At 37.7% G+C, this 11,814-nt stretch overlaps 1 protein-coding gene across 1 annotated transcript; it reads right to left on the bottom strand.

The window, feature by feature from the left end:
* Positions 1-1,130: 1,130 nt before the first annotated feature.
* Positions 1,131-11,580, bottom strand: GABPA (GA binding protein transcription factor, alpha subunit 60kDa; the record flags this gene model as incomplete). Its single annotated transcript, XM_008946862.1, has 5 exons — positions 1,131-1,271; positions 2,268-2,324; positions 3,088-3,282; positions 7,285-7,530; positions 11,496-11,580. Coding segments are annotated over 5 exons (724 nt in total), but the record flags the coding sequence as incomplete, so codon positions are not given.
* Positions 11,581-11,814: the final 234 nt, after the last annotated feature.

The raw sequence follows: 11,814 nt of genomic DNA, 5'->3' as shown, positions 1-11,814 counted from the left end.
GCCATCACTATTCACTTATTAAAAAAAGAAACTGATGAATACGGACCAAAAGACACATATCTATTCTTAAAAAAGAACAGATTTAGCAAAGGCTGCTTATTCCTCCGCAGGCCAGCATGCACACACACATTTGGATTTTATAATAAGTAGGTTAACGTCCAATTTTCAACACAAAATGTTAGAAATACAAAAAATATCCCAAATTTCATCTTACAATAGTGCAACATCTGTCACATCCAGTCATTTGTTTCAGCTACGTAAGATTTGTTTTCAGCTCAAGCATCTGCAGTTAAATCCCTCAGTTTTCCATGAGATACAGATAGCAGACCTAATGTCTGAATAGAGACACACAGAGTATTCCCCACTGACACCAGCAGATAAAATTTTGGCCTAAGAATCCTGAATGATACTGTAACTGACTTTTATGGCAAGTTTAAAACAAATAAAAACTCAAGGGGAAGGAGAGGAAAGGATTTAACAGAAAATTCACAACAGTGGAGAGAACCAAGGCAAAACTGACAGTAAGAAAAAATAAGGTAAAGAAACTAAGATGATTTTCTAATAATAAAAGAGCACATACAAGCAACAGTAATTCAAAAAATAAACTGTGGATTTAGCATGCAGTTTTCCAGAAGGTGCATCACCTAACAGAACAAGAAATCACAAACTTGCTAAATTCTGAAGGGACCAAATTGGGTGGTGGAGGAAGAAGGAAGAGGGAAACAAGTAGAGCACATAGTAGCTAGGCTAGGAATCCACAACATACAGTTTATTTTTTTGCCTTTCTGCAAATTGAAAGATGTTAAAAACTTGAACAAATGCTATGCAGTTTTGAGAGGACAGACTGTTAAGTGGCAGGAAGAGGAACAATTTTATGCATTTTATTTACTGCAGGACTCAGAAGCTGTGGTGCTACATTAGCACTGTGCCTGCATGACCTAACCAACCTGCCAGGTCTGCCTGTGCTTAGGATGTATTTTGTAGCTACAACCCCTTCACTCCACATGGACTGGCACAAACCTCACATTTAGAGTGACAAAGATGTATTCCACAAAAGCCTAACTCAAGTTAATAAGTGCCTATTGCATTTGCATTAATAAATTTGCATTAAAAAATAATGGAGACAATACCTGTTCTGTTCCCAGGGGAACTTCTGTCTTCCCCAGAGATCCGTGGAGCTCTCTGCACTTTCGGCGCCTTGGCACTGCTGTTTATTACTTTAATGGTGGTGGGGGTAGCAGGCTGTACCGACGCTGGAATGATCTGCACCGCTGCCAAGCAGAGAACATTGCACAACATCACTTAGAAATTGCTGCCACAGGAACAGGCACACATTATTTATTACCTTTATTATCCTAACACCTAGGAGCTACGTTTTTTCCTGTCCTAAAAAGATACAATGTATAAGTCATAAAGCTAAGAATAATTTAACGACTTCTTACCACTTACAGTGGAAATTGTGGTTTCAGACTTATACTAGAAATGACACACTACAGATAGAATATCAGCTTTAGTTTACTACCATGTATATTACATTTCCATAAAAAAACCCCCAACCCTCTCATGCCTTTGTTTTCATCTCCATGCTGTTCCCATATGATCTACCCCCTATAGTCACTCTACAACCCTCCACACCTCCTATTCAAACAGCAATTAAATACCCTTCTGTTGCAACGGTACAAAAGGATGCAAAGCCAAGATGTAGTACACAGACTATTTATTCAACATGTAAGCTGCTTACAGGTCTTCTGAAAAGTGATTCATTTTAATAATTCATGACATTGCCTCAGCTGGAAGAATGAGTTTCAGATGACTGTAATGTTACTTCAACATATTTTTCCTAGTATTGTTTTCTAAGCAAGTCCTCCCCAACACACTCCCTTTCAGTTTTTAGAAATGCTTCCTTTTGAAATCATAACAAATTAATGTATCTATTAATTAATGCAGTATAGAACCTAAAAACACGCAGAACAACTCAAGAACTCAAATACACATCCTAGACAGCACACTTCAAGAGTGGAAAACCGACTGCCCAAAAAGAAATTCAGAAACTTTCATAGGTCAGGTTATAGATCACCTTTCAACCAGTAACAAAATACCTAGAAACCCAACACTTTGCTTTTAAGGTTACAATACACTCTCCTCCCCTCACCAAGGGAAATCACTCGAGTGGTTTTCTCAGTGTTGTACCGCTGTAGCACTGAGCCAAAGTACAAAGCTAAACCTGCAGCTAACCGTGTGGACTAACTGCTGCCAGAGGGACTTACGCTGATCAATAGTAACAGTTGCTATTTCTCCAGTGTGTTCTTGGCTAACCAACACATCTGCAAATTAAAAAAAAAAAAGGATAGGAAGTTTGTATTTAGCACACAAATTTCAAGTCACCTGAAGATCAAAACTTTTCATATTTCATAGAGGAAAAGTGTAAAAAGTTGGTCTCAGTCTGCAAGAGACATGCATAGGTCACTGTCTTATGAATAGAGACATTTAGCATCTGTCATTCAATTGTTAGAAATGAGGATGCACATGGTTCATTTCAAGGTATGTTATGCATTCTCCCTAAAGCCTTTAGCTATACCATATAAATGGAGAGTGCTGTTGGTCTGCCCAGTTACAACCAAGGCTGGTGGATCTGAAATGCCCACATACACATCACTGTGCTGTACACGTACAACACATCGACTTATCGCTTGTGTTGTGCACATTCTAAGGATTTCATTGCCTGTGCCTAATAATCTTCACCTTCATATGACAGAGAGATGCACATTAAATAACTGACAATCAATATTTAATTATAAAACGGTCAAATTCAGGAGACGCACAAACTAAAAATCTTAATAATTAAAACAAAGGAGGAAATCATCAGTCTCTACTTCCTATTAGCTATGAGGTTTGATGAAATATGGGTAAACTGTGTTTAGTATGCAGACACGTTTCATACAGCAGACATGCTCACTAATATCTCCTCTTCTGCTGATGCCCTAATTCTTTCTGCCAATATGAGGTAGAGAAAAGCGACAGCTCGTAATGGGTTTCATCTGAGGGAAGAGGTAAAATCAGAAAAACACAGAAAAAAATCTCCCGTACATTTTCGCAGAAGCTCCAGATGGCTCCAGAGGATCTCTCCCCGTGGGACTCGCAGGAAGAAGTCTTCCTGGCTGAGGCTGCAGAGCTCCCGCCCGGGAATGCTGAGCGCGTTGAGGTCAATGTCAGTCATGCTGAACTCCTTCATCACCCACAGCACCCAGTGGAGCACCTGGTCTGTCGACCACTGCACCGGGTCTGAGAAAAACAAGACAAAAGGGCAAATCACCTCATTCTGTACTGCCAGGTGCCTCCTCCCTTGAGGATACAGAGCTAGTCCCTGCTGTACCTGACAACAACACTGAAATGCAAGTGGCTACTGATTCACAGCATTCAAGTTCCTTTTTCATATGACCTTTTCTGAAAGCCTTTTAAAAAACTTTATTTAGGGGCTTCTTGTTATCTGTTCATTTATTTTCTAAAAAGGACATGGTTTTAGGCCAGTCAGTGCTGCTATTCAGTTTGAGTCCAAAGATGGTATGCTTTCAATTATCTAATAGCTTCTATAAAAGAAAACATACAAAAGTGTTGTTACCATGACCAAATACGACTGGATGGAACACTGATTCCTCTTAAAATGCTGAAGGAGTGGTGTCACTTGGATGAGAGATAGAAAGGGTGAAAAAGGGATTTTAGAAAAAGCTTTTGCATCAGAACTACATCTGAGATTTCTTACACACATAAGATATTCTTCTTTTTCCATAGGTCTTTAGTTTCCATAAAGAAGAGCATCCTGATGTGAGAGAGGAAACTTCTCAAATATGTTGATCAGCATGTGATTACAATGAAATGTTACATTCTAAAGTCATTAACACTATCCCCATTTCTAAACTATTTTAAATCACTGTTGTATTGGGTTTGGCTGAGATGGAGCTAATTTTCTTTGGAGCAGCCCATATGATCCTGTGTTTTAGCTTGGAGACCAAAACCGTGCTGGTAGATGTTTCAGCTACTGCTGAGCAGTGCTTGCTCATGATGGTGAGAGTATTATATGGAGACTGGTCATGGGAACCATGTCAGTACTGTGACTGAGGCGTGTACTGCAATTACTGTATCCTTCTAAGTGTAACTTACCTTTGTATTACATTTTTAGTATAATTTGTATCACTCTACTAAATCAGAAATCACATGTAACAACAACCATCTTCATATAAATTTGATATTAACACACACTCTCTGTACATGGAGTACCTAAAAGAAGCTGGTCAGAGAGTACTGGACTCCAACACAAGGCTGCCTCTGCTTCTCATTTGGCCACCCCAGTGAGTAGGCCAAGGATGCAAAAGAAAATGGGAGGGGCCACAGCCAGGACAACTTATTAAATTGTCTTTATTTTGATCCATGATTTTTTCTTTTTCAAATTGCTTTGGCTCTTGTGGTTCTTTCCCCCATTCCTCTGGATGGGAAGTGAGCAAGTGACTGGGTGGAGGCTCACCTGCCAGCTGGGGTCAACCCACCACATGGGTGGGTTAATAAACATCCCCTACATATACAGATAGATAAAAAGATAAACCAGTAAGTGTAATACACCACACCTACAAAGACCATGTTAAATAAACCATTAAGCCGAGACTTGATACAATAGGACCCAATGCATGCCTGTACTTGAATCAAACAAGCCACAGCATCAAGTTTTGGGATGCCCGTTTGACATTTCAGCACAACACAACACATACATCACGTGAAGCACAGAAAATCATGAACAACTCACACAGCAGAGGAACACACAGACATAGTTAATAGTCAAGGTATGTGCAATACATGACCTGCTGTCTTAAGACATTTTAACATAAAGTCTGTTGTTTCAGGCAGTATTAGAGTGAACAATCTAGAAAGAGGATGGGTAAACCTAAGCATCACCCTCAGAACTTTGCTGAACTTGCATGCTAGATACTAAAACATGTCAACAAGTACAAACTAGAAGTGGAAACTTAAGCAGGGATATTTACTTCCACTATCTCAAGCGCAAACAACAGTAGCAGAACAATTATTTTTTTTAAATTGTGATACCCCCAACAGATGTCACCTTGACAAGTTTTTATTTCAGAAACTAAAGAAAGCAAAGCTTTCTAAGTCTGTAAACATTATCTAGGAGCCACAAATTCCATTTTCCTTAATAAATGACAGTAACATTGCATCATTTTTGACTGATGCTATCTAAACCCATGCAATGTCGTCCTTTGGGAAAAGCCACACAAAAAGGGTTTTGGTCTTCAAAATGTTACCAACATTGAATTTACAACAAAATGCTGCTCGTTTGTTCTCATTGACAAAACATAATCTGCAAGGTAACTTGAATAATTACTTTCCCTAACCAGTTTCACTGTTTCCAAGCTTTTTGTTCCTTCAATTTCTGGCTTTATTTCTTGTACCAATTACTATTGTCCTTATTCCTATGGATATTTGCAATCACACCAAATTTTTGGATTCTGTTAGCAGAAATACCTTTAACAGCTAAAGATTTGTAATCTCTAGTAAAACTCAACAAATACAAGACAAAGGGAACACCAAGATCTGCTAAAAGCTAATTATCCATTTGCAGCAAACCAAGAAAACCTGTAAGGATGAAGATACTGAACCACTACCTTTCTGGATGATGATTATTTACTGACTGCTCTTGATTCAATATCAACATGCCCTGCCTTTTGAAAAGATTCAAGGAATAATTTCAGAGAACTTCACACAACCAAGCCTCATATTTCTTTGAAACTGGCCTCTGTCTATTTTTTAAGATGTATATTTATAAATTTTTTTTTCAGGAAAAAAAAAACAAACGTTTTGAGGGGCTACATAAGAACCTTCATAAATAAAGAACATTCTTTATTCTCAGAAACTTCCAACTGTATTATGATGTAGAACTTAGTGGTGTCTTATTCTGACCCAGATCCCTGCAAGGTCAACTCAGGTAACATTTAAAATTTTGTTCTTTTTAGGAAGGCAGTTTAGCAACATTTTTCTGGTATCAAGAGAACACTAGTCTTAATACAGAGATCTCTGACATATAAAGCTAGTATGATTTTCCTGGAAAATCTGTGCTCCTCTGACACAAATGGCATTAAACTTTTACAGTCACACTTGTGAGTTATAGTGGTTTCTTAAAGCAGGAACATTATTAAAATCTATTAACATTATTCAACATAATAATAACATAGTTTTAAGTAATTTTATTTTTATATTAATGGGAGAGCATGCTGAAAAACATCAGTCTGCTCCTGATAGCGCCTCACTTTTCTGTTGTTTTGTTTTCATACATTCTGCATCAAATCTGATTATTTGTAGACGTAGCATGACGAAACAATTTTGGAAGTGCTTGCCAAGGAGAACAAGAAAAAGGCACGAAAATGGTGTGGATCTCATTATCAAATCCCATTCAAAATACTGGCAAGCTACATGTCCTGCCAAGACCTGTGACTTCACTGGCATTCTTAAACACTTCCCAGTATACTCCAGTTTTGCAAGTCTGCTCAGATACTTATGGCTCCATGTGCTGAATGTGCCTTGGCAGCATATTTCACAGGTCACAACAAGTAACTCAGATGCATAATCTCCTGAATGCAATGTAGATCTGAAACCCACAATTTCAGTTCAACCCTAAGCAGGCATTCAGAGATGCCTTTTCTTAAGCTAACATTAAATTAGCAACCTCCTAAGTAACAGCATTAATTTAAAAGAGATGATCATCTGCCAGAATACTTATATTCAGTTCTGAATCATCTTTTTCCAGTATGTTGAAGTCAAGTATGGCTTTCCATGCAAAATCCAATTTAACACCATACTCAGCATCCTGCAACCCACAAACAACTTGTTCCAGCATCTTTTGTGGCAACCCTCACCAAGTACTGAGCTTAGTTCAAATTCAGACACACTTGAAAACAAACTTTATCATTAATGTACACTTTCTTAAGGAGGGGAGGAAAAAGAAAACTGTTTTTTAAAAAACTGTAGTGTCAAGATTATGGATCAAAAAGCATTATTTTAATACAACTATTACAAGCACTGATTGTACTTAACTCTAACCTTGTTCTATACAGATATTTGCACTGTACTTACACATACCGTAAGAAACCTTCTCTGAGATTTTGGAGCATTTTAATCACATAACCAAAATTAATTAGAATGTATAAAAAAACCCCCAACAATACCCCAAAAGAACAAAAGAAGCCAGCCCCTGCCTGAACACACAGAGCCACGTGTCATTACCATAGGGTATTCCAAGGCGCTCCTGCTCCTTCCGGTAGCCTTCCAAGGCCGCGGCCCATCGTGTCACTTGCTCAGAGGTTTCATCTGATATTGTTGTAATATGTTTTGTTCCATCCAAGGTTATCACTTGAGCTTCCTCAACAAGGTGAGCTTCAGCCTGTGCGTGATGAGCATCTGGATCAATCACTACCTCCACAGTCTCCACAGGCTTCACAATTTCAAGGATGTTTAGCTTGGGCTCTATCCCTAGGTGCAGAACGAACAAACACAAAACTTGAAGATAGCGATGTAAATACAACAGAAATTTTAAAGCTTTCTGATTAATAGTTGTTGGCATACTTAGGAAAGAAGCACGACACAAAAGCATCATCAGATTTCTGCAAGTGTCCTAAATTAGAATGACATATTCTATTGCACAGTATATACTTTAGTAAGGTGAATTCAAAGCTGCCCTTCTTTCCTCCCTCAGTATCACAGCTTTCTGCTCTATTTAGGTGATCCATTTCACAGATCTTGAACAGAACGTTCAGCATGTGGGCATAAAGAACAAGTATTTTGGTTTGTAAGAAATATACCAAACTGAATAAGAAAAGCAACCCCCCCAAATAACAGAACAAGCATCCACCTCTTGCCCCCCAACCAAGAGGCATTTCTTTCAGCCTTTACCATACTTCCCTGACAACTCTGGGGTCTATGCACAGGAGTTAACATTTACTTTCAGTACCCTGCAAGAGGCAGTGAGTTCAACAGCGCATTAAAAGACAACTAGAAAATTCTTCATGTTTTAAGTTTCATCAGCTGTCCATGTTTTGGGTTTAATATCTGTCATTTAAGATATCAGACCATGGATTCAGAAGATACATCTGTATCTATTCAGTAGCAATAAAAAGCACATTCAGTAATGCTACTAATGCTTTGTAACATTTGTAACACCTTCACTGTTGTCTTTTAAGAAGGTATTTTCTCCAACTGGTGCCTTACCAAATTGCTAACACCATAGAAGATTTTTCTTGTCATTACAATATGCTAAACAAACAAACTAGAAATTACAACATACAATTTCCATTATAATAACAACTAACAGACACACTTCTTTAATAATTTTTATTAAACATATTTGCACATAAAAAAAAATTCTGTAAAAGCTGTAAAACTGTGACTAAGTTTAGGCAGTTGAAAGCAGGATTCACAGAACATCGTATGGCCAGAATAATGTCAGTATCTTGTGCTTTACTTTATACCACTCCTGTCTAATCTATATCAACACACAATGTGAGATGGTAGGTTTTGTAGTTGATGGTCTTAAAAAGCTGAAATGACAACTCATTCAGTATTTATAAGGGAAAGCAAATGGAGTATTTACCTGTGGTACAAGTAAGAACAAACCAAGTCCTTCAGACAAGTATTCTTCTAGATTTTAAATGGAATTCAGCCTGAGAAAAGTATTAAAGGGGACGATACAAAGACCCTGATGCAGACAACCACTAAATGGTTGATTAGATGAAGTAAACATGAAGAAAAAGCAAAGAATTGCCTTACTCAGGAGAGTAAGCATTTTATCTAGGCCATCTAAGATTAACCTGTGCAGTACAGGCTTGTTTTAAAGTTTGATAGATAATGGGTAAAGGAAGATACTACATGTTAAGATTCTATTTTTGATTTTCAAAAAAGAAAGTTAAAAAAAAAGCTTCTAGAGAAGAACAGTTCAGTATTGCTTGAGAAAATAATGCAGTGTTTGTCAAATAACTACATGTCAAAGGAACTGTGAATCTACTGCTTTATCCATAATGCAAGCACAGAGATCAAAGCGATGAGTCTCCGTAGAGGAATCAGCTTATAAGTAAAAATGTTGTGAAGTAACAGTCTGCCACCTAATCTGCTGCAATGTTAGATCAACATTAATTTACTGTGTTTGTCTGCATCTCTTCTCACATCTCTACCTACTGCAAAAGATGTGCAGTCTTCCTTGGACAGCATGTAAGTTATGGCACACAATGTGACAATGTCACACACCCTGGAATTATAAACTGGTACAGAAAGTACAAAGGTTCAAGGACACTGGCTATCAAGACATGTCTGAATTTTCCTGCTAATTGTCTGAAGCCAGAGAATATACCAGGGATAAGACTGACCTACAGGCAACCTGGTTTTTTTTTCCTTGAAATATCTGGTATTAATCACAGCCTTGCAAGAAGTTTACTTCAGAGCAGCACAGAACAGGGCTGCATGCAAAACTGCTGTTCTCACAATGGCATGAAAAACATATACTTATGTATCTCCATCCTTCAAACCACGAGGAGTTAAGGCAAGGTGGAGTGACAGAGTGGTCTTTCCAGTAAAAAGAATAAAGAGGACTGACATTTTATCTGCTGTAACTTGTATTAAGGTATCTTTGTATGAAGTGCTGTAAAAGAACTACAATAAGACAGAGTTCTACAAAAGAACTGTATTTCAGCTGGTGTTTATTTCTTTGAATTTACAGATGGCTTATCAAAATTTGATAGAGCACCTGAACTGACATAACAGATTTTCTCTTAAGAAATAGGAAAGTCTGATCCATCTCTAGGATTAGCATCACTGGCTACTGCTAGCTGAATTCTATATATTATACAAGTTGGAGAAAAATAAAAATAAATAAATTGGGAATCTTTCAATACCTCATTCATACAAGAAAAATATGTGGATGACATAAAACCTTGTTTTTTCCCCTCTGTCTCAAAGGGACACTGCAGTCAGAGTAACAAGTCTATTTCCTTGTTAACAATCCAAATATCTTTCTTATTTTATATCCATGCTATTTCTTTTGGGATATTCTGTCCTGCCATATTTACCTTGCCTTCAACAGACAGCTTTCTTATGAGTTGCTTAAGTGTCAAATATCATGGCCTAAAAAACAACACTAAGGACCGTTCTGAAATTATGCAAAAGTACTTGATACTCAGGTATTTCTTTTAAGGATAGAGAGGGGAAAAAAACCAAAAAGCAACAGCAGCTCCTTGTGCTGTATGGTCACGCATCTGTTTTACATTAAAAAAAGGAAAAAAACCCAAACCACAAGAGGAAAATGGAATACAACAGTTAAGATATTGATCACCTGCATCCATTTGAAAATGGAAGTACTATGCAGTGCCCAGACAAAATTACTGGGCATGAATTAAGAGCAGTTTTTTTCTAGTTCCCTGAAGGATGTTTCTGCTCTGGTGTGAAAACCAGAAGGGTAGTTCAATCCCCATTATGTACAGAGAACTGAGGATGCAACCTAACACTCATCACTTGACACCCAGCATTAAATGTAAATCATCAGTCTTACCTACTACTGTTAATGCAAAGCAGAAGGGTTTTCTCCTCTCTACATCGAAGCCACCAGAAAACAAAACGCGCTCCTCAAATTTTGCTAATCTGCTTTGCTGACATAACTTAGGTTATCAAAGATACCCTACTCCAGTGGGAACTTGTCACCGTTTGTTTGAAAATACAGCAATAAAAAGCTGCAGCTGTTCCCAGAGCCCAACATGAACACTGCTGTCAGTGAGTGGTGGCAATCCTTCCACTCAAGACATACAGAGGGTGTAAAGGACAAGAATAGGACAAAAAGCCAAACAATGATAACACAAATAAAAACCATGCATCAACAAAGCTCTGCACCCCCAGTTAATGCTCCTCTGTACAATAGTTTATTTTAACTTCTCATCCAAAGAAAACGGGCAGCAGATACTGATCCCAGCCTTTCCTACCAATTTTCAGTTGGCTACAAGTACTCCCATAATCGAATCCTTCACAAAGCACACAAGCTGACTCATCTCACAAGGATGAAATTGTCACCTACTGAAACAAGAACCTGATACCTGCCTAGATATTTCCTCTGGTATGAGTAACTACTCACCCTTAATGAAATCATCATATGGTGACTGTCACTGTTTGACCCAGGTTTGTTTGGGTTTTGTGGCTTGTTTTGATGTTTGTTTGTTTTTTACTTAGAAACTGATATGAAGATACTATAAAAAAACATTTTAAATAGCACCAGTCCATGACATTTATTTTAATTACTACTCTTAGAACAACTGTACACAATGAAAGAGACACTCTGAAGCTATGTGACCATTCAGCAATTTTCTCAATTTTACAGCTAGAAATAGTAGGGAATTAACTTTCCTCACATGTGCTCCTACAATACTAACTTGTCTGTACAACAGACAAACATAACTTCTTACCTTGCCTAGATACTACTTGCACACTGAGCTGCACTGTTCCATCTGTTTTTACTCCTTGATCAAAAAGGCTTCGATCTGGGTCCAGCTAGATAAAAGAAAAAAAAATTAAATATGTATTAGTCTCATAGCTATAAAGAACTTACTCTCCATTAAACTTCAAAAACACTTAGTGTCTGTAGCAAATTTTCTGAAGAAGCATGCAAATAATTTTAATACTGTGTACTACAGGACAGAAAGAATTTGATGGGAATTCGAAACTGGCCACTTTGTTCTGTTAAAGGTAGCTCCACTCACAGGGACATAAAATGTAATGTAAACT

Source organism: Merops nubicus, unplaced genomic scaffold (genome assembly GCF_000691845.1).
Source record: "Merops nubicus isolate BGI_N331 unplaced genomic scaffold, ASM69184v1 scaffold12199, whole genome shotgun sequence".
NCBI classification, from domain to species: Eukaryota; Metazoa; Chordata; class Aves; order Coraciiformes; family Meropidae; genus Merops; species Merops nubicus.
This window is presented reverse-complemented; position numbering and strand designations above follow the sequence as displayed.